Raw genomic sequence first — 22,993 nt, forward strand, 5'->3', positions numbered from 1 at the left:
AGCATCCTCAAGAGGTTGCTGAAGGGATCGGTCTTGAGGGCCCTGGTGGTGGAGTTGAGTTGAAGGGATCGGTCTTGAGGGCCCTGGTGGTGGAGTTGAGTTTTTGTTTTGTTTTTTAAAAGACATATCAGGGAGGGAGGGGTTATCCAGGCTGGAGGTTGGCGAGCGGGGGTGTGTGTGTACATGATCGCAGCGCACGCGCAGCTGGTGTGTGTACAGGTGTGTGTGTACATGATCGCATGATGTGTGTTGGCGTGTGAGTGTGTGTGTGCGTGTGTACATGACGCGCTGTGTGAGCGCGCAGGTATGTACGATCGCAGCGTGACGTAAGCCGTGAGTGCGTGTGTGTGTGTGTACATGATCGCGCGTAAGGTGTGCTGCTGTGTGTGAGCGTGTGTGTGTTCCCTTCGCCCAGCCACGGGCCTCAGCCCTGCGGGGAGCAGTGGGGACAAGCTCGCTAAAGTTCAACCCTTGGGAGCAAGAATCTCTCTCGGCCTCTTTTCTGCATAGCGCTAACATGTTCCCACCAGCTAACACGTTTTATATTTTACACATTTGCTTTTTACACATTGTTTATCTTTCCCTGTCAGATTATAAGATTCCTGGAGGTAGAGGTTTTTGCCCGATTTGGTCACCACTGAATCCCCAGAGCCTGGCACATAGTAGGTGTACAGTAAAATATTATCGAGTGAACGAGTGAACATGGCACACAGCGCTGCCCCCCAGTCTCTCTCCATCTCCTGTGGCCCAGAGTCTGGAGAGTCTAGAATCTTGCAGTCCAGGGTCCACATTCCCAGGGAAGCACTCCGATCGGCTGGCTCGCGTCAGGTGCTGTCCCTCGTCCAGTCAGCTGTGGCCAGGGGTGCTGCCCATGTTACACCAGCGTGACTGCTGGTCTGCCTCTGGGGCGAAGTGAAGGGCAGTCTCTGTGGCCTGAGAGGATTCTAGCTTGAACGTTCTAGAACACAGTGGATGAGTTTCCTGCCTTGTCCTCCCTGTCTTGCGATGCTGCCTCAACTAACCCAGTGACATGGTGGAATAGCACAGGGGTTGATCACCCAGAATCAGAAAGACCTGGCTTCCAATTCCAGCTCTGCCACTTACCCCCATGTGACCTCAGGTAAGCCATTTGCCTCCCTGTGCCTCAGTTTCCTCGTGTGAAAAATGGGGATAACATGCGCACATCCTTCTCAGAGAGTGTTTACCATGCCGAGGATGATCACGGAGCCCGGCACGGAGCACCCGCCCCACGACCAACGAACACTGACTTTGCCGAGGAAGCCCAGTTTGACGCTGGCCACGGCATCCGTTCTAGAATTATGCCCTGACACTCTTGTTTGGCAAGTTTGGGGATTCCAGCAGCCCCTGGCCTCCCCAGAAGGAGATCTGAGTGGCTTCCAGGGAAGCTGGGGCCAAGCCCTCGGTGACAGTCTGGTGACAGTCTCCCTGTGCCGACAGCTGTGTTTCTGGCAGTCGGGAGGATGCCTCCAGGGATTCAGGCCCTGACAGCAGAGAGACCTCCCAGGGAGCGTCGCCAGAGGCAAACCCAGTGCCATTTGTGTCTTCCGAGCCCAAACCTGCCCTCATTCTTGTTCTTCCCACGCTTCCCTGGGGGACGATCAGAGAAGAGTCAGATGAAAGCAAAGCCACACATCAGACCACGAGAGAGGCTGAAAATGGGGGGCCGCCGGGGCTGCCAGTTCAGAACCTGAGGTTCTCAGTTTCTTGGGAACCTCAGTTTCTCCACCATTCGATGAGGCGGGTCAATGCTGCAGGGTCCTTCCTGCTCAGACTGCAGTGTTGGGGGGCGTCCGGTGGAAGACCCCATACCGTGTGGTTGGCTGGCCCTCTCAGAGTCAGCGAGCTCCTTCTATGTTAAAATCGCAGATGTAGCCCCATCCCCATCTGGGTCCAGACACCCACCTCTGTGATGCTGAATCGGTTTGTTTTTTTTTTTCTTTCTGTTATCTGAGTGAAGGCCCTCTGGAGAGGTGTGAAGTCATCGTTAATAATAGTCGTAATACTAAGTACCGTTTATTGAGCACTTACTATGTGCCAAACACTGAGCCTAAAAACATATGGATTAACTCATTACCTGCTCCTCTCAACCCTGTCGGGTAGGTGCTATTCTTATCCTCATTTTGCAAGTGAGGAAACTGAGGCCGAAAGAGGTTAGGTCACTTGCCCAAGGTCACATAGAGTCAAGTTATACATCCTGTCTGGCTGACTCTCAGAATTATGCTCTTACCTATTAGGCATCTTTCCCGAAGGCCCGCCCCAAACTTTCTAGAGCGCAGAACATGGACACTTTAAAAGCTCAGGTTGGGAGGGGGCACATTGGGAGCTGGAAGCTGGAGCCCCTTCTATGCTGACCCTATTCCTTCCAGATCCGTTTGTACCTCCAAAGCTTGCCAGAACTGGTCTCTGTGCTCCTGTGGCTCTCAGAGGGCCAGGGGAGACATGCCCCACGGCCGCCCAGGAAATTCTAGTTTTGCTAGAGTCAGATGCCCCAAGGAGCCCCAAGGAGCCCCAAGCAATGCAGCCCGTTCCCTCCCTGGAGCTTCTTGATTCCGCCCAAGGGTGTGTCTAAACCTTTGTTCACCACTCAGCCCACAGCCCAGCTCTGCTGCCTTCAGCATTCCCAGAGGAAGAGGTGATAGCTGGAAGGGAAACTCATTAAACTGCCTCATTTTGCACCCCCTTTCCTATTCAAGAACTAAGTGGGATCGCAGAGTTTATTTTGCATGCCCTGACTGCTACAGCCTTTCTCTATTCCTTAGGACGCTTGGCTTATGAGACCGAAAATTAATTCCAGAGAGGTTATTCCAGTTATCTATTGCTGTGTAACAAAGCACTAAAAATTCAGTGACTTGAAGCAACAACAGTGTATTATTTTACATGATTCTGTGGGTTAAGAATTCAGGCAGGTCTCTGCGGGGCAGGCTTTCTGCTCCATGTGGCATGGGCTGGGGTTGCTCACTCAGCCACATTCAGCTGGTGGCCGGGCTGGACTGGACGGTCCAGGAAAGCTTCACTCCCGTGTCTGTGCCTCAATGTGCTGTCTGTGGCCCCTCTTTCCATGGGATCTGTCCTTTTTCAGTAGTCTGGCCTGAACTCTTTATATGGCATGGCAACATCCCAATAGAGCAAAGATGGAAGTTGCCAGCATTCTGAGCAGCTAGGTCCAAAACTGGTAGGGCATCTGTCCACCACATTCTGTTGGAGAGGAGGAATAGATCCCACCCATCTCCTTATGGGAGGATGGCTTATGCATCCAGGGATGGAAGGCTTTCATGGGGGCCATCTTAGCAGACTCTATCACATTGCAAAAAGGGAAATTTAATATAAGGATTCAGAGCTATCTCCAGGGAGGTGAGGGCAGGATCATAGCCTAGCCTCGTGAAAGGTCTGCTTCTCACCCACGTAGTAGAAAATTTACCCGTGCTACACCTCCCTAGTTGTTACGGCTCTTCTCAGTCCTTACTCCAAGTTCCCAGGGAAGGAGCTCTGATTGGTTCAGCTCTCCCCATGTGCCCAGTCCTCATCCACTCTGCTGTGGCCAGAGGTGCCAGGCTGCACAAACATGGCTGCCGAGTGCTTCCCCTGAGTGTGAAAAGGTCCTCTGTGAGTTGGACAGACACCCATGAGGTATCTACAAAACTTTTAGATGAATTGAGACTGGAAGTAAACATTTGCCTAGGAAAATTTGTGTTTGCGGTGTTGGGGTTTTTGGTCCCTCTGCATCCTTATTGTATTTCTTTCTGTCCAGAGGCTCTCAAAGGTATTTGCTCACGTATCCTGCCTGCAAAGGGACAGGCAGCTGGTGGCTTCCATTTGAGGTCAACTTTCCGAAACAGACGGGCCCAAAGAAGTAATTAGGATTTGTCATTAACCTTGGTGTCCAGATGCCGTGATGGAGGAGGGAGTGAGAGAGACACCACCTGTTGTTGTTGCCAGAATCTGTGGGATTCCCATCACCTCCGCATCTCGGTTTCATCATCCCGTATGTTTTTGGTACAGAATGTGGGCAGAGGGAGACGTGCGTAATAGCGCTTAGAACGGTCTATATCTAATGAGGTGTCTTTCCTATGGCTTGACAAGCCGACGATAAGCCCGGTCATACTCTCCTCTTTCTAAAGGAAGACCCGCCCCCCATTTTTGACCTTGAGTCTTAGACATTCTACGGATAGAATTCAGGGTTCTAGGGCATCCTGATACTACAGACACATTTATGTGTGTGTCTGTGTGCATTTTTAAAGAAGAAATATTCATAGATTTTACCAAGTTGTGGGGGGAACTCTGAACCTCCAATGTTAAAACTACTTAGTAGTGCCTCAGTTTTCCCAGGGATTGGGTCAATGGTTTCTAATGTCCTAAGCCTTAGTACTTAATGGAATCTCTTTGTACAAGATGAAAATGGAAATTTTAATTCCTTAATTAGCTCAGTGCCTGGCAGAAAGAGAGAACATCTTAAACGAACCCTAAACGCAGATGACCGAGCCTCTCATGGAGTGACTTTAATCTCACCGCGTGAGGTTGTGCCGCGTGGTCTCCAGGTCCCTTCGACCTCGGCACTGTTTGCATTTGGCAACAGATAATTCTTCGTGCTGGGCTGTGCTGGGCATCGAAGGATTTTTTTAGCTGTGTCCCTGGCGCCTCCAACCATTAGATGACTGTAGTAATCTTCCACCCAGATGTGACAACCAAAAATGTCTCCGGATGTCACCATATGCCCTCTGGGAGGCAAAACCACCCCTTATTGATGACCACCTGTCTAGCCCTTTTGTTGGGTGGTTCGCAAGAGGGAGAAGAAGCAAACTTGAGAATTTCCCGGCAACCATACTCAGCTTCTAAGGAAATGACGATACCCTCCTCTTATAAAGCACTGTGTGCCGGCACGTGCGCGAAGCTTTGTGTGGCTTCACTTATGTATAATCCTCACCACCACGCTGCGCAGTAGGCCATATTGTTATCATTCTCACTTAACAGATAAGGAAACCGAGGCACGGAGAGGTTGAGCAACTTGCCCAGCGTCACACAGTTAATAAGTGATTACAAACCTAGGCTGCCTGGCTCCATAGTCGTGAGTCTCATTTTGCTATTCTACAGAGAGTCAAGTATTTACTGCTAAGCACTGTGTTAGGAACTTGCAAATATGTTATATTTCCTTTAATGCCCTAGTGTCCTGACTGAGAGACACACTGTCGTCTCTGCCTTCAGCTGACAGAATGCAAGCTCAGTGAGGCTAACACACTTGCCCAGCGGTACACAGCCTTTACATGGCCAAACCAGACTCTGAACTTGAATCTGTCTTTCCACTTTATCCCATTGCCTTTGGAAGTACAGATAGGGAAGGCAATGGACAACGACTTCAGAGATTTAAGGAAGCCGTCAATGTACAGGATGTCTCCGATATCCACTCAGTTTAATTGGTCGTCTCACACTTCTTCCTTCAATGGGGGAGTTCATTCCTGTCCACCCAATCACCCTTGTCCCCTGCGGGCCTCAGCGCCACATTCTCTCCACTCTACTTTTTGCGACAGAAAAGGGCAGTTAGAGGGATTAGGAAGAGCTCCCACCCTAAGTACTGAAATGAAACAAAGACTTCATTCTTCTAAATAGTATGGGGGGAGCCAGGCCTCGCCTCCAACCCCGTCTCTGCCACTCCCGGGCTGTGTGCCCTGGGGTAAGTGGCTTCCCCTCTGTGTGCTCTGGTTTCCCCATCTGTATAATGGGAGTGAATAACAGAACCGGATGTCTCAGGTCGTAGATGGCTTAAGGAGAGCAATGCACGTGGAGCACTTAGTGCAGCACCTGGTAACAACTGCTTTTCCTGGCGTTACAATGACCCAGCACCTTGCCTGGCAGCGAAGACATTCGCTCGGCTGAGCCCTCCAGCTGTCGTTCTCTCTTAGCTCCCTTGCTTCTAACTCTGAGCCGGGGAGACCACGCCCCTCCCCAAAGTGCTGAGGTGCAGGCAGGAATCCCATTCACCAGTCCATCAAGGGGAGAGATTGGGATCTGTCGCTCCCCAGGGGGCAGCAGTAATAAACAACTATGAGAATTAATGAGTCGGAAACGCACGCAGCCCACGTGCCAGCTGCCTGGCTTCACCACAGAGCGACGCCGTCGTTTCGGGACAAGTTCCTGAGAGACCCTGTGTTGGGCTCTGATGTCACCCCCCGTCAGAGCAGCCATAACCACCTCCTGTTTCTAAATTCTGTCCCTGTTCACAGCAGGTGGCCTGATCTTGACTTCAGAAAATGCTAAGTTTAATAAAGTTAATGGCAATATCCCCCCACTTGGCAGTTAGGGTGAAGGGAAAAACAGCATGATTCTGGAATCGATGTATGTGTGTGTGTGAGAGAGAGAGAGAGAGACAGACAGACAGACAGACACAGACAGACACAGACAGACAAAGAGACAGGAAGACAACATGCACCCACTCCCCCTTCGCTGCATTTTTGTGACGCGTGCAGTCATGGTCAACCACAGCTCTAAAGGCAGCTGCTCCGGCCCCATCCCACCTCTGGTGGAATGCCAGCTCTTTGCTGTTTCCCTCTCCAGTTCAAGAACTGGCACCTAAACCCATCGCACCCCGACAGGCCGGGTAATCTTCCTGAGCTCCGCGGCATGCCACAGTAAGCCTACTTCCTGGCGCAACAGGACATCCATTAGCCTTCTCTTCCACATCTAACGACACGCTGCAGCCATACCAGTTTGAAAGCTCAAAAGCAGTCACCTGAGTGTTTCCGAGGCCAGTTTTGACTTTTTAAGGGCGTCCGAGCTGACAGACAAGCACCGTCAGTCCTGCAGTCGGCTTACATCCTTGTTTGTGGAAGGCCAAGCCCCCTGCAAGGGAAGAGCATGCACAGCCGTGCACAGAAAAGCATATTCTGTATGTTGGTGCTGAGTATGCATGTGCGAGGGTGTGTGCGTACATGCGTGTGCTCACAGGCGCGTGTGGACATGGGCCTCTACAGGTGTGCCTGTGGGCATACGTATTCACATGTGGGTGCATGTGCCATCTGCGTGTGTGTATTTAGAGATAGGCATATGAGTCCTGTCAATTTCTAGTCACCTTAGCCCCTTTAAAAGCTTTAGAAAGACAAATTACATGGCTGGATTATGGCACCCTGGTTACATAGAAAAAGCGGGAGTACAGGGAGTTATAAAAGCCACAAATTTCCAGAAGAAATAATTAGCAGCAACCATTACTGAGTCGTTACCATGTTCCAGGCATTTCACAGACACTCTCGTTTTATCTTTGCGACGATCCTGGGAGGTAAGGACTTTGTTTTCCCTAATTTACAGATTAAAAAATGGAGGCTCAGAAAGGTTAGGTAACTTTCTTAAGGTCACAGAGCAAGGTTCAGATGTGGTCCCAAGCAAGCTCACTCCAGAATTGGTACATGACACCTGCATCCTAACTGCTTCCCATTTCTAAATTCTGAAGGAGCGTGTGTAGGTGTGCATGTGTGTGTTCGCACATGTGTAGAGAGTCTACACTTCCCTGCGGTTGAGAACCTGGAGAAGGTGAGTGGAATCTTCTAGAGTCCAAAGCCTGGCTTGCCTGACATCCACGGCCAGGCAGGGAGGAATTGCCCAAACCTTGGTCCGGAGAGGAGGGCTGATGTCTGATTCAGACCTGAATCAGGTGGAACTAGAACCTGGGTGGCACATGGGGCTGGCATGTGGGTATGGAAAGCAGAATAGTGCTCCCCCCAAAGGTGTCTACAGGCTAATCCCCAGAACCCGTGAACATGTGACCTTTCACGGCCAAAGGGGCTTGGCAGAAGTGATTAAGTTAAGAATCTTGAGATGGGTTAATCCTGGATTATCCAGTGGGCCCAGTGTCATCTCAAGATCACAGTGTCATAAGATGGAAGCAGGAAGGTCAGAGCCGCGGCGAGATTGGACAATGCTACACTTCTGGCTTTGAAGATGGAGGAAGGGGTCGTGAGCCAAAGAATGCGGGCAGCTTCTAGAAATTGGAAACAGCAAAATCATTCTCGCCTAGAGCCTCCAGAAGGAATGCAGCCCTGCCATCGACTAAACTTAGCCCAGGCGTCTGATCTCCAGAACTGTTAAGGTAGTAAATATACATTGTTTTAAGCCACTTAGTTGCGGTAACTCATTACAGCGGCCCTAGGAAACTAATACACGGAGTGGCTCTCTAAAGCCTGTGAGTGTGCAGTGGCTTTTCGTGTACTCTTTTACCACTACTGAGTTAGACCCATTTGGGACAATGCTATAGTTTCAAGAGACCTGGTCCAGCCCCTTGTGTGGATAAAGCCCCGGACCCTGCCTGCCTGATTCTAGGTGAAACCTCTACAGCATCTGAGCTTCCCAAGGGCTCCATTCATATGTCCACGTGTTGTCTCAAAACTGGAGAAGTTGAGTCTCTTCTACTGAAAGCCTCGAATGCTGTCCCATCACTCTTAGACTCAGGACCCTGCGTGGCGTGGCCCCTGCCCGTCTCTCTAGCCTCATCTCCCGCCTTGCAGCCCACCAGCCGTGCTGAGCATCTCCCAGCTCCTTTGCACATGCTGTTCCCTCTTCTTCCAAGGCTCTTTCTCTCCCTCTTTACGGGGTTCGCTCCTCCTTCTCATCACGTCTCAACTCAGCGTCACTTCCTCCGGGGCCCTAGCATGACTGTTCACGTGCCTCTCTCATGGGTTCTCACCACTGCCCATGGTGGTTCTTCGGGTAACTTGCTATCAGTGTAACTGTGGCGGTCTATGTGGTTATTTAGATCACGTCTGAATTCCTCCCTGGAATGCCGGCTCCACAGGGGCAGGAACCTCATCCGTTTTGCTTCATTTTGGGTCCTCGCTGTCCATTTGGCACGTGGTAGACGCTCCGTAAATACTTGATAAATGAATGAGTTGCTTGTCTGCATCCATTCGAACGGCAAGGTCGGACCAAGTTGGAAATCCACTTCCCACCACCTCCAGAGGTCATCTGTTGGAGCCCAGAGGAGGGGACATAGCCTTCCTGATGCCTCTGGGAGCATCCTGGGAAATGGGGGTGTGCCCACCTGACTTTACTGCGTGACCAACAGCTCCCCTTACGCACCCAGCCTGATGATGGATGTGTTTCCTGGATGTGAGGCACGAGGAGTAATCGTAAAGTTAATTGGGCATGTAGAGACATAACTAAAGGGTGACAGCCACGTACAGTGTCCAGCTAATTGGGCACTTAATGTGGAGACATTAAACAGGCAAACAGAACCAGCCCGCCAGCACGAAAAGGTCTTCTCTTAGACGCTGACGGTCCTTCCATCTCAAAACACATGGGGACATCCCGATTTTTCAGCCTCAGGGTCTGGGAATCCCAGAGTGTTGCCCGCTAGACGACACTTAACGTGCATGGCTTCTAACCTGTCCCCTCTCACATTACGGCCTGGGAAGCGGGGCCCCGAGAACAAAGGCTGTTCAAGGTCATCGACCAGATCAAAGACAGGGTTCAAACCTGGTGTTTTAACCCGTGGCTTACATGTTCTCTGTCTTGAAGAATGCACTTTCTCTTCTAACGTAAAGGTAACGCCGGGTCAAGCAGGTGCAGAGGAGTGTAGCTAATCGGGTGCTTAGGGAGGGGGAGATGGCGGAGGCATTAGAGAGGGAGATGAAAGTTACTCGTCATCCCACTAGTGCTCACTGTGCATGTTTTGGTGTGTTTCTTTCTTAATTCTTTTCTTTATCAGTGCACACCATGAAGATATTCAGATGAGCATGTTCCAAACCCAAACTCACACCCTCACCAAATTTTACATCCCGGGTTTTGAAGGTTTTTTTTTTTTTTTAACCCATTTCATATAAGAAGAAGAGCATTTGCCATGTGATCGGTCACACTGCTCCCTTCCTTCCTGCTGCATTTCTCAAAGCGTGACCAGGGATTCTCCAGCATCGGGATCATACAAGGAAGCCACTCCAAATACAGATTCCCAGGCCCTGCCCAGCCCTGTAGAATCGTTGTCTGGATGTTGAACACTCTCCCCAGGTGACCTAGCGGCGCCATAAATCGTGGGCTCTCAACAGAGCTGCGTGCTGACATACACGCTTAACCGGATCCGCGGCTGAGAGGCTCAGAGAGTGGGGGCCCCTGCGTTGTGTTCTTTTTTAATGCTCTCTGGGTGACTGGCATGTAGTGAGGGTTGTGAGCATCTTCCGTTCTGCATATAGTGCTCTGTTCCCTGCCAAGGCCGGGAACAACAAACATTCCTTCTGGGGCGAAGAAGCTGAAGTGTTTTATCGCCAGGACAAAGACCCACTTGTGACTCGAGGGCTCCCACGACATAATTTTGAATAGCTCCTTACAAAGTTTGATTTCCAGGTTATACTCTTTGGCTGTTGGGGCCTCTGCGTTGAGGCCCTAGCTCTGGCGGCTGCGGAGGGCGTGTCCAAGTGGGCGGGCTGCAGGAGACCCCCAGCCCATCCCGCTCCGAGAGCAGAGAAGGAAGGTCTGCCCATCGCTACCCCACGTCTTCTTTCTTATCGGTCTGTATCGAATTCACAATAGCAAGGTTCCCTGAGCCGAGATATCCAAACAACGATCTTCAATCTGTTGTTTTTCTGTGCCATTGGCTGCCGCTGGTAGAAGCTCATGAGATGCTACCAGTCCGGAGTGGGTTAATGGGGCCTTTCGGCATTTAGGCTTAAATGGTGGAAGAAACAAGCATCTTGGAAGGGAGGCTAGAATGTAGGTCTACAAGTGGTGGGTGAATCCCCAGTCCTTAGTTTCCAGAGGAGGCAGGAGAGCCTCCTAAGTTCCGTGAACAAAGTGTCCACTGTTTGGCTTTGGGTCATCTGTCCCACGCGCTCTTTCTGAGCTATGTTGGCAAAGCTCGACTTGAGGCAGGAGGCCACGGGGCTTAATGAAAGAAAGATGACTTGCCGGCACAGAGAACTAGATTCTAGCCCTGGCTGAGCCGTCCCAGGCAAAGCTCTCTGTGCTTTGGGACCCCCCACTGAGAAAGTGAGCAAAACAGAATCTGACCATTTTCTGGCTAAGACAGCGGGTGAAGGAGAACAAGGCTGTGTAGGAGAGAGAGCACCGTGCGCTTACCATCCGCTGCCCCCGTTAGCTCACCTCACTGCCTCCTAATATTCTGTAATTCTGTGGCCTTGAAAGGCATCCAGAGAGGCGAAATCCAGAGCTAAAATCCAGATTTCTCAACCCTGTGCTGAGGGTTCTTTTTTATTATTATTAAATTTATCGGAGCGATATTGGTTAATCATGCTGAGGGTGCTTAAGAGGAACGAGATGGCGGGGCAGCTGTTGGGTGTCTCGTCCCCGCTCCAGGGAAGCAAGGGGGGAATGGGGCAGAACCAGGTGGGGCGATCGTGTGCATTGGCACTTGGCGATGACCGAGGGGCCCTTGGTGCGGGGGAAGGCAGGGGAATTGAGCAAGTGATCAGACTGCTCGAGGCGATTCCCCTAGCTCTGCTTGGCACACAGTGGCGGTGTGGCGTGGCCGTTAAAAACAGGTGTGGAGCCAGCCCGCCCGGGTCTGAAGCCCAGCTTTCTCCACCTCCTCTTGTGTGATTGGCTAAATCACTTAACCTCTCCGTGCCTTAGTCTTCGCATTTGGAAAACGGGGCCAGTTATAACCCTTAGCTTACAGAGCCGCTGGAAGAATTCATTAACGAAATTCAGGCGGGGAGCTTATCTCTGCCCAGCGCGCATAGGAAGCGCTCAGTGATGTTATCCTGATGTTCTCCTAGGTGTCCTGGGGCCATGCACTGGGGGCCTCACTTCTGGCTCCCGCCGCCTCCCATCGTCCTATAAAAACAATGTTTAGGGAAAACGCGGGAGGTGGCTGGTGCAGCGGAGGAAGGGAAGAGGGTGCTGCCTTCGGCCCTGTGTACCCTGCTTCCTAAGCCGCCCTGTTCAGTCCGGGTCACAGGGAGACCCCGGAGCCTGCAGGCTGCTTTGGGCTCTCCCTTGGGCACAGCGGCCCTCTGTTGAATGGAACACAAAAGAAATTGCTGCTATTTATAACATTTTGAGTCAGAGCACTCGAGGGGGTGTCAGGAGCGAGGAGGGCCTGTGGGAAGTGTCAGCATCAAGTGGCTGACAAGGACCTTCTGGAGCCTGGGCCACCCAAGTCCCACCCTAGTGGTTCCCACACCCACGGTGTCCACAGCTGGGACCCAGCCCAAGGAGGGCGGGGCAGAGTCCAGCTCTATCTGAGTCCCCTGGCTGTGGCTGAAATGGGAACAGGAAGGTCCTATTTGAGGACAAGGCAAGGAGATGACTTCAAGCTGGTGGGAAATGTCCAAAAAACCCACGTGACATGAAAGCAGAATGCCCACGGTGAAGTCGTTCTGCAGCCTTGCTAAGCGGAGTGCTCAGGGGGCCAGTGGCATTGTGTGCGATCACTTGGGAGCTTTCTAGGAATGCAGCACCTCAGGCCCCACCCAGACCTGGTATCTCAGAATCTGCATTTGGTCAAGATGCCCATGAACTAGTATAATGCACCTGAAACTTGAGTTCTAGTTTCGGCTCTGCCACACTTCTAGCTGTGTGACCTTGGGCAAGTCATTTAACTTCCCTGTGCCTTACTTTTCTCCTCACGGGTAAAAGGACATAATAGTGGTGCCTACCTCCTGGGTTTGGGTGGCAAAGCTCTTTATACCAGTCAGGTATATAATAAACACTGTGTACGTATAAACTGTTACTATATGTCACCTGATACGCAATTCGGCTTGCTTTTGCCGCATACAAATTTGGGAGGTGGGCTGCCCTCATTCATCCCATGACTCAGCCATCATGTATGAGCACTCGCTGTTCTGGCCCTGGGGACACACAGCAGGGAAGAGGACACACAAGGTCTCTGGCCCAGGGGAGCCCAGAGTGAACTCACAATGAACCTTAATGCAGTCGATGCAGATAATCTCAAAATTACTTACAAATATGACAGGTGCTTTGAAGAAGTATAAGGTTGCTGTCAGAGTAAATAAAATGTCAGAGAATGCTTTTAAGAGGAAGTGACATTTCAACTGGAATCGGAAGGATGAGGGGAATCCAGGTAAGCAAATGTGTGTGTGTGTGTGTGTGTGTGTGTGTGTGTAAGAGAGAGAGAGATCACAAATGTGTATGTGTGTGCGCTTGTGTGTGAGTATGTGAGTGGAAGCTGTATTCCAGGCACAGGGAGCAGAATGTGCCGAAGTCCTGAGGCAGATAGGAGAACTGGAACTCGAAAACCAGCAGTGGTTCTCAGACTTGAGTGGGCATCAGAATCCTCTGGAGGTTTTGTTAAAACAGGTGGCTGGGCCCCACCCCCGGAGTCTCTGATTTGGTTGGTCTGGGGCGGGGCCCAAGAATGTGCATATCTAACAAGTTCCCACGTGACTCTGATGCTGAGGGTCTGGAGAACCCATATGGAGAACCACCGAACCAGAACCAGAGCACTGAACGCCAGATCAAGAGGGAGAAGAGGTGTAAGGTTTCACCTGGGGCCAGACCACGTGGGGTCATGGAAACCTCATGGAATGGGAACCAAGTAAAGACGTTGAAGCGGAGTGGGAGTGACCTGGTGAGACTTCTGTCTCAGGAACAGCGTCCTGGCTGTGGGGGGGAGGACAGTTTGTAAAAGGCTCTGCGTGGAAGTGGGCAGACTATGAAGAGGTTACTGCAGTCGTCCAAGTGAGATGAAGGTGGCTTGGAAGTGGTGCGGATGGAGAGAAATAGGTGGGTTCCAGAAATATTGGAGCGATAGATGCGATAGTACTTGGTTAGGTCATTGAATATCAAGAGAGGGTCAAGGGAGACCCCCCGCCCCACCCCAGGATTCTGGTGTGAGCAAGCCAGCAGATGGCGGTGCCACTTCCTGAGAATGAGAAAACGTGTGTCGGGATGGGGATGGGGACCAGCCAAGACGACGGGTTCAGTCGAAAGCACAGGTCTAAGATGCCTGCGAAGACATCCAAGGGAACATGCAGACAATTAGTAAACAGATCTGGAGCTCAGAAGGCAGTCTCCTAGAAGAGGTCGCGTGAGATACAAAGGACCAGATAAAATCATTAGTCTGAAGTCGATAGAATGGATGTGCTTTGGGGGATATGGGAAGAGTTCTGTGATGTTCTTCAGATGCATCAGATTTCATGTGCATGCGACTGTTTCTTAGGGAAGGTCCAACAGTCATCATCAGATCCTTAAGATTCTATGACCCAAACAAGGTTAAGACCATCAGCCTGATACTATGGGAAATGCAGGTGGTGCCTGGCCCTAAAATGTCCCGTGTCTCTGCTTCCAGGCGCCTGGTGGACCGTCTGGAGAACATGAGGAAGAACGTGGCCGGGGACGGGGTGAATCGCTGCATACTGTGTGGAGAACAGTTGGGGATTCTGGGCTCCGCCTGCGTAGTGTGTGAGGACTGTAAGAAGGTACCATCACCCTCCTCTTCCCCTGCATCCCTGCTCATCACATGCAGAGGGGCTGGGCCTGGGCTCAAGCCTCGGGGATCCCTGGGTCTTGGGGATAGAGCTGGGATCCTTAAGGGTAGTTGCCAGAGTGTGATTCCTTCTGGGATGCTCTCGTGCCCACTATCTCCCGAGGTAACCCCGATCCTGGTTCCTCCCACGGAAGTCACTGTGACTCTTCAGAGCTCAGCTCTATCCAGGATGAACTTGGGAGCTTGAGGTAGGACATGAGCTATGGTTAAACTTACAGGTATCCTGGTTTTGGCATAGCAAGTTACATGTCATGCCGAAGAGCCTGATGGCACGTGTCTACACATGCATGTCCTTGGAAGGCTAACCCGGTACTCTCTTACTTACAGCACAGGTGACTTAGAAAGCCACCTCCGGCCAAGTTAGGGTCACTGTGCTTCGAGAGCCTTCATTCTTGAGGGCGAGTCTCCTCCTGCTCCTCCACCCTGCACCCTCTCCTCAGCTGTCTGCACTTGACAATCCAGGACAGAGGGAGAGCTGACCTTGGGTCTGCCCGATTCCCAGGAAAGCAATTCAAGGGAACAGCCCAGCCAGAGACATCATGATGTCACTTGGCATCTCCGGCTTGAGGTCCCGCTTAGCATTTAAATGGAATATTGAGGAAAGTTGATCTAGTCCCCAAAGCTCGTCTGCTGCAGTCAACCAATAGTGAGAATTTGGTGATTTATTAATTTTTACTATTTTTTTTTGATTGCCAGGAAACAGCCAAAAGTATAATGTCCCATCACACGGTCGTAGCTTACTCAGATAATTTACTTCTCCTCGAGGAGTTGAACCTGTAGTCATACCCTAGGGTGCCTCAAAATTGTTTGGGAAGAAAGAAGAAATAAATTAATAAACAAGATAGATATCTGGCCTTTCCTCTTAAAAACTCATGTCGATGATCTCCCCTGCATGGATGCCAAAAACTCAGAGCCCACAGGGACTCTTGGAGAATTCCCTCATCTAGTGCTTGTTATTGGAAGTTAAGACTCAAATTAGAACTTCATTCTAACTGGCCTTGGTCGTGGAAAGGAGAGTTCTAGATTTTGACATCCACCAAGAGAGGATGGAGCTCCACTGCCACCCTTCCCCGCCACTTCCCCCCATCACTAGCAGCTCCAAGCCTAGTGTGTCTGAGTGTGCACTGAACTATGTTCTGTCCCCAGAATGTCTGCACCAAGTGTGGGGTGGAGACCTCCAACAACCGCCCACATCCCGTGTGGCTTTGCAAAATCTGCATCGAGCAGAGGGAGGTGAGCAGACTGGTACCACCTGGCTTCTAGATCGCCCTCCCTTTATGTCCAATTGTCCTTTCCTCTCTAGAATCAGGGAAACAGGGTGGCAGTTGGGGGCTGGGGAACCTGGTCAGGTATGTGTTTTAAGGGATTGGTATAAAAGGAACCAGCTCAGATGTGAACATGGGTGGAACAGTCCCCAAGTGTTTGAACGAATTTCTGTTCTCACCTAGTTCTGTGAATTTTCCTAGTAGTCGGGAGCACACCACATTTAAGACGTGGGAGACTGGGTGGCCAGTCTTTGGCCTTTCACTCTCTTGCTATGTGACCTTATACCAGTTTATAACCTTTCTGACATCCAACTTTCTCCATCAAGAAAGTAGGTCTGCTCAGGCCCTCTCTATTGAGCGTTCAGGGGTATCGTGTAAATCAAATAAAAATTGCGAAAGCCTGCAGCTGGTAAGAAAAGGGTGTTGGTTGTTGTGTCAGAGCGCCAGGGAAAGGAAGCAGAGTTAAAGACTGGCACTCGTGGAGGCAGGACCGATACGCTTGCCGCCATGTCTTCATCCTCCACCTCTCCTCCCCCAGGTGTGGAAACGTTCTGGAGCATGGTTCTTCAAGGGCTTCCCCAAGCAGGTCCTCCCACAGCCTATGCCCATAAAGAAGACCAAGCCCCAGCTGCCTGTCAGTGAGCCTGCTGCCCCTGAGCAGCCCGCCTCTGAGCCCAAACACACTGCCCGGGCTCCAACTCGAGGTAGGACCAAAACAAACAAACAAAAGCATCTCTCCTTTTAGGACCAAAGACAGAGCTTAGCTAACTGGTCTACCTGGAGAGTGTCTTGACATCACATCTGTGTTTCTGCCTAGTTGGTAGACAGCCAGCCTCTGGGCTTGGGTCTAGGACTCCCATGTCCCCTTCACAGCTCACCATGAACCCTTATTAAGAAGGTAGCACAGAGAACTCTTCAACAATGCCAGACTTCCAAAAGGCTTTGTCGTCATCCTTGATGGAGTCCTTAGAGGTACAACAGAGGTGGAAATTAAAATGAGGAGCTGAGAGAGACTCTCACAACTGAAATATAGACTGAGGCTTGGGGGGATTTGGGGCTTGCTGATAAGGCCTTCCTGACCCCTGATATTTCTTCTATCTACCATCAGTAAATCTGAACTTGGACTAATTAAAAGTAAAAGATGAATAGAAAGGAAATTAGTAAAAGAACATTACCACTACTGTGGATATTATCATTATCATCCAAGTATTATCATTAATTATTAAAATGCTTATTAAAAGAGAGAGGCAAAACAGTAAAAAGTAAAAAAGCAACCACAATAAAAACGCATTTAAATTTCAATTGAATTAGGCCACGAGGACTGACTAGATAAAGCCCTTGCAATAATTTCAGTTGAACACGAAGTGATAAAATCAGATGTGATTGACAGTTCTGGAGTTGAGCGCAAGCTTTGCTTCTGGAAGGAAGGTTATAGTTGAAGGTGTCAAAAATTTAAAGTGCCCAACTATGTCCCCCCACAAGATAACTTTTCAAGATACCCAGTACAGTGCCTGGCATTCAAAAAGGCATCAATGAATACTTTTCTCCTAGCAAGGCAAGAGCAATTTCTACTCTTTGCAGACAGTTGCCAAACTATCAGTACACACATTGCATCCCTGAAGAGCCCCGAGCTTCTACCACCAGAGCATCCTTCTTCCTGGTTAAGAAGACCAAGTAGCATAACTGTCAAGATCTTGGCCATCTGAGGCCAGGAGAACGTGAATCTGAATTCCAGCTCTGCCACTTACTAGCTGTGTGAGCTTGGTCAAGGGGCCTAACCTCCCTGAGACCCTTTCCTCATCTATAAAAATGGGCTTAACAGATCACCAGGTTACTCTGAGGATTAAACGAGATGCTACATGGAAAGTGCTTTGCGGAGTACAGCACTTGGTAAATGTTGGCTAATAATATATAATGTTAACCACCTATGCAAGACACATATACATACATAAATACATAAATGATATGAATGAGCTTATCAGACAAACTCTGGACAAAACAGATGAATCTGAAAATATGGTGGATGAAAGACCTCACTTGAAAGGACTAACATCACCGGCATTGCATAGTGACACCTAAAAAATTATTGGTGATGACATGCAGTGCCGGTAATGTGTGACAAGGCAGGTACTCTGTAAACTGTTGGCAGGACTGTAAGTCACTCCCAGCCTTTTCGAAAATAATATGGCAGGGTTTATTCAATTCGAAGTGTATATACCATTCGATCCAGCAATCCCTCTCTGGGAATATATCTAACAGCAGTAAAATACCATGTAAAAAGATATATGTGTAAGTATATTCGTGGCATCACTATTTATGGCAGCAAAAACATTGGGAAAACCTAACCGTTTGTTAATAGGGGAATCGTTGAATGGATTACGATGTATCCATACCATGCCATATTAAACATCTTTTAAAATAGAATGATGTCAATGTCCCTCATAGATCTGGAATCACGTCTGTGATAAGCACTTCTAGAATCCTTTTCACAAAGCGGTACCAAACACCACATGAGTTCCAGGCTCAGTTCTGTGCCCTAGGGATCGAGAGGTATACAGAACAGACCAAAATTGCTGCCTTCGTGCAGCTAAAACTCTAGTGGGAGAAACAGATGCTCACAGACTGCCAGCGTGAATACAGGTAATATCAGGTAGTGACAAATGCCAGGAAGGAAAGCGAAGCCGGTAAAGGGGATAGATGTGACAGCGGGCTCTGTTTCGGATAAAGTGGCTGGAGAAGGGCTGTCTGGGGGTGATCTCTGGGGAGACGCCTGACCATAGTGATAGGGCCCATAGAATCTTCGGGAATGTTGTGTGCAAAGGACTCGAGGCTGGAACATGCTTGGTGAGCCCTGGGGATAATCAGGGTGAACAGAGCACATCTAGAAGACTGTGTAAGCGGTGCTCCCAGCTGGGTCTTTTTTAAGCCCGTGTTTGCTCACGTGTGTCTGTGCTCGCGAAGGAAACAATGTAAAATCGGAAACGAGCTACACCCAGGGGGAGGCTGGGAGGGGAGACTTTCAATTAAAAAAAAAGAGTTCTTGGGAGTGGCGGATGGGCCCCTTTGCAAGCTCCTTAAGTAATGGTTCCCCAGACACCATAAAACACGTACTCCCCCTCATTTTTCTCTCTCTCCAGGTGACGCCGAAGACAGGAGGGGCCCAGGTCAGAAGCCAGGTGGGTTCGGCCAAACCTGTCTTCTCCTTTGGGATGCGAGTCCTTTCTTTCACCCCATTCCCCCCGTTGACCTTTTCTCCATTCAATTCGTGCTTTTCCTTCCAGGCCCTGACCCGGCCTCTGCTTCTGGGCGAGGAAGCTACGGGCCTCCTGTGCGCAGGGCCTCCGAGGCACGAATGAGCTCGTCCGGCCGGGACTCGGAGAGCTGGGACCAGGGCCACGGCGCCACTGCTGGTGACTCCAGCCGGAGCCCAGCAGGTGAGAGAGATGGGCAGATCCAGGCAGGCTGCCTGGCTGAGGGGAGTCAGAAAGAATGGGGAGGACAGTGTTTGTCTTCATCTGTTCCTTTCGTACTTAGCAAACACCTACTGTGAGCCATGCTCGGTTCCAGATGCTGGGTCCGGCCTACGGGAGAAGACAGGTTTCAGAAACAGTTCTGACTCCAGACGTCCAAAATTTTGGTTATATCTCTTTTTTTGCTCTTGTGCCCTGTTTAAGAAAAACATATCATTTTTTTTCCCCTTCCTCCCCCAAAAAGCTCTGGGGCAAATGCCTCTTGGCTTTTTGCGTTCAGAAGTAAGGATGCTTCTCTCTCACAGGTCTGTCCGAGTTCTTTCTTCCCTTGGCAAGTGGCCTGTGCCGAAGGTGGCAGTGGGCTGGGTTAGCAGGGCCAGGATGCCACTCAGAGGTGCTCCCATTGCATCGCGTGCCCAGCACCTCGGTCCTCTCTCGTGGTGGATTTTTCCAGCAAGAGTGCCCACCAGTGGGAGCCCCGGATTCCCGGACTTTGGAAGAAACGCCTGCTGGACCGCGGAGATCCGTGTTTCGTACCCCTTGAGTGCGAACTCGGAACAGCTTCATTTCTTTTGTAGCGAGGTCATGAGACTGAGTCGAAGTTCGACGGGCTGAATGTCAGGTCTCATGTTGACCTCTGGCCTTCTTTTTCTTAATAGCGGGTTCATGGCTTAGCACCTAATGGTCTCAAGCAGACTCCAGAGACCAAATGCCTGAGTCAAACCCTGGCTCTGCCACACGCCAGCCAAGAAACATCGGCTGAGCTCTTTTACTTCTCTGTGCCTCGGTTTCCCCATTTATAAAATGAAGATAATGCAGCATCTACCTCGCGAGGTGTAGAGGTCAAATAAGTTCTTATATGTAAAGTCTCCGGCATATGATAAACAGTCAATAAATGTTAACTCGTTTTTTTCAAGTAGGTAGAATTGCCGCCTCCATGAGGCATCTGAGAGGTTCAGAGAGGGTGAGTGAGCAGCCCAAAGTCACACAGCTTGTAAAAGGGAACACTTGAATGAAGAGCCAGGTCCATGTGACAATAGCGACGATTCTTTCAATAATAATAGAAGAATCCCGACATCTGCCATGTGTGGAGTGTTTCCCACGTGCCGCGCACTGTTCCGAGCTCTTTGGATGTGTCATATCATTGCATCTCCACCAAGTGCTGTGAGGTGGATTCTGTTCCCCCCATTTAACAGATGAGGAGACCGAGGCCCAGAGAGCAGGGGTCACTTGTACAAGGTCATACATGGTGGAAGCAATGGCACAGAACCTGTGCTCTTCACCAGCCATGCTGCTGCTGTCACTCGCCCAGAGGGTCTGAGTATTGGAAAGAGACACCTCCCTGAGGGAGGAGAAGAGGGTCTGGAAGAGCTGAGAGTGTTGGGGGACAGCATTCAAATCCAGAAGGCATTGCCTCGCGCCGACTGACTGGTCCCAGCATCTTCCTGCTTCCACTGCGTGCGTGTATATAACATGACGAGCTGTTTTCTTTCCTTTCTCCTGCAGGTTTGAGACGAGCCAACTCAGTCCAGGCTGCCAGACCTGCCCCCACCTCAATGCAGAGCCCGGCACCTCCTCAGCCCGGGCAGCCAGGTACCTGCTGCCCGCCCACCCACCCACCCCAGCTGTCACTCAGCAGTGACCCCAATTCTTCCCGTTCCTGCTGGCAGAGCCCCTGGCTTTCTGCAAAGCTGCAGTCACCACCAAATCCCGGGCTCTTCTAAGACCCTCAGAGCGTGTAATCCTTGGGGCTGGGAAGCCGGGCCGGGCAGGAGGGAGCATCTTATCCGCCTAAATGCGAGAAGTGACAGCACTTCCTTCCTCAGCGTCCCCACCTTCGGGCATTGCCACTCCGCTGTCCCAGTTTTTGCCACATGCACTTACCGCCAACTCTCTTATTTCCTTGATACGTCTTTAGATTGACTCACTTTACAAACATAACTGAGAGAACTCGGTATCACAGACCCTGTCAAGGAGACTTTAGGGACATCAGCTAGTGTTCCCAAAAGGGTTCAGGAAGAAAGAGAGAGTAACGACACTGGTAACGTGGGGAAATGCAAACAAATGCGGCTGGCGGAAGACAAAATAAATAATGCCTCCTTGGTGCAGTTCAAATTCCGTTGTTTTAAAAGCACTACAGTGGCAGAAATGGGGGACCGGTATTCCATACTACAAAGAGAGTGCGAAAGAACCACAGACTGGGGGGCTTGAAAGAACAGAAATTTCTCGTTTCACAGTTCTGGGGGCCGAAAGTCTGAAAAGTTGGTTCCCTGGGAAAGCTGTGAGGGAGAAGTTTTTACTCCTCTTCGTTTCTGGTGGCCCCAAGCGTTCCTTGGCTTGTATATGGCATTCTCCCTGCGTCTGCACATCATCTTCCTTCTACGCATGTGTCTCTGTGTCCAGATTTCTCCTTTTGATAAGGGCACAGTCGTAGTGGATTAGGGCCCACCCTCGTGATCTCGTTTTAATTTGACCATCTGCAAAGACGCTCCTTTCCCATAAGGTCACATTTCACGGGTCCTCAGGGTTAGGACTCGAGCAGCTTTTGAGGAGCACAATTCAGCCCATTGCAGAGGGGAACCGTTAAAAATTAATGTGATGAACGTAAAACCGCGCAATGAAATTCTCAGTACTCTACCCTGCCCAGTGGATCTGAGCCTGAGGCCTGTTCTCTTTTGTTCAAAAGGGGGGAAATTCACAAAGGTTAGAGAGGCGGACAAAGCTGCCCCCAAACGAGGCTTTCTCCATGCTGGAATCAGTGTCGAAAGGCAGCGGAACCCGGAATGGCTTTCTCACTGTGTCCTTGCATGTTCCTTCATGCTCTGTCCCCGTGGCTCTCCCCTGCACTGGGCGAGTAATGACCCCGTAGCAGCGGCGGACACAAAGCCTAAACTCGCCCACCGCCTCACAAGCAAGTCTCACTCCATTTGTTACAGTGAAACCTGAAGAGCGAGCACCACCCGCCCATTTCACAGAGGAGGACACTGAGGCTCAGGGAGGAAGCACTGGGGCTTGAACCTAGACCTTCCTGACCCCAGATTCCCCCCGGGGGGACTGTCGCTGCGCCTCCAAATACCTCTGCATGTCACTTGCTGCCCTCGGGCCTGTGTCCACACCTAGGAAGTGAGGGGGGTGAAGGGAGGGCACCCGAATGACGCCTCCTTCTCTGCTCCATCCCTCTTTCTTTCTTTCCCCACTCAGGGCCCCCAGGGGGCAGCAGACCCAGTCCTGGGCCAGCAGGACGCTTTCCAGACCAGAGACCAGGCAAGTGCTTGCTTCCGGTGCCTGCCCAAGTGGCCACCTCGCTCCCATCTCCCTGCAGGAGCTTGGTCCAGACCTTGGTCCAATCTGCGTCCTGAGACCTCTCTGATGAGCTCTAAGGCCCCGCTAATTCCAGCGCTCTAGAGAGTCCGTACTAAGATTAGATCGATGAAACATGACAGCACATGGTGGTTCAAAGCACAGTCTGCTTAGATTCAGCTCCCCGCCCCTTCGCTTCCTTGGGCAAGTCAGTTAAGTTCCCTGAGCCTCAGTTTCCTTATCTCTAAAATGGGAATAGTACCAGGACCTACCCCACAGAGTGGCTGGGGGGATTAAACAAATTAAGATATGGAAAACCTGAACACGTGTCCGGGAATGTATCAAAACCATACTACGTGACAGTGACTGTTACAGATGATAGATATGCATTGTCCTCATCACCATCGACCACCATAGCAACAACTTATTCCTTGTCTTCTAATGAACTAGGCACGGTTTTAAGTATTGCACATACACTGTATTTTAAAAATAATAGCTTC

At 50.6% G+C, this 22,993-nt stretch overlaps 1 protein-coding gene across 1 annotated transcript in view; it reads left to right on the forward strand.

Moving 5' to 3' along the window:
* Nucleotides 1-22,993, forward strand: part of RPH3A (rabphilin 3A) — a 57,289-nt gene that overhangs the window by 13,112 nt on the left and 21,184 nt on the right. Inside the window, exons 4-10 of the mRNA XM_039868481.1 lie at nt 14,261-14,390; nt 15,605-15,691; nt 16,262-16,427; nt 18,861-18,899; nt 19,005-19,157; nt 20,700-20,786; nt 22,395-22,457. Coding sequence (XP_039724415.1) covers nt 14,261-14,390; nt 15,605-15,691; nt 16,262-16,427; nt 18,861-18,899; nt 19,005-19,157; nt 20,700-20,786; nt 22,395-22,457 — 725 coding nt within the window. The remainder of the gene's footprint in view (nt 1-14,260; nt 14,391-15,604; nt 15,692-16,261; nt 16,428-18,860; nt 18,900-19,004; nt 19,158-20,699; nt 20,787-22,394; nt 22,458-22,993) is intronic.

This window comes from Pteropus medius, unplaced genomic scaffold (assembly GCF_902729225.1).
Source record: "Pteropus medius unplaced genomic scaffold, Ma_sr-lr_union100, whole genome shotgun sequence".
NCBI lineage: Eukaryota > Metazoa > Chordata > Mammalia > Chiroptera > Pteropodidae > Pteropus > Pteropus medius.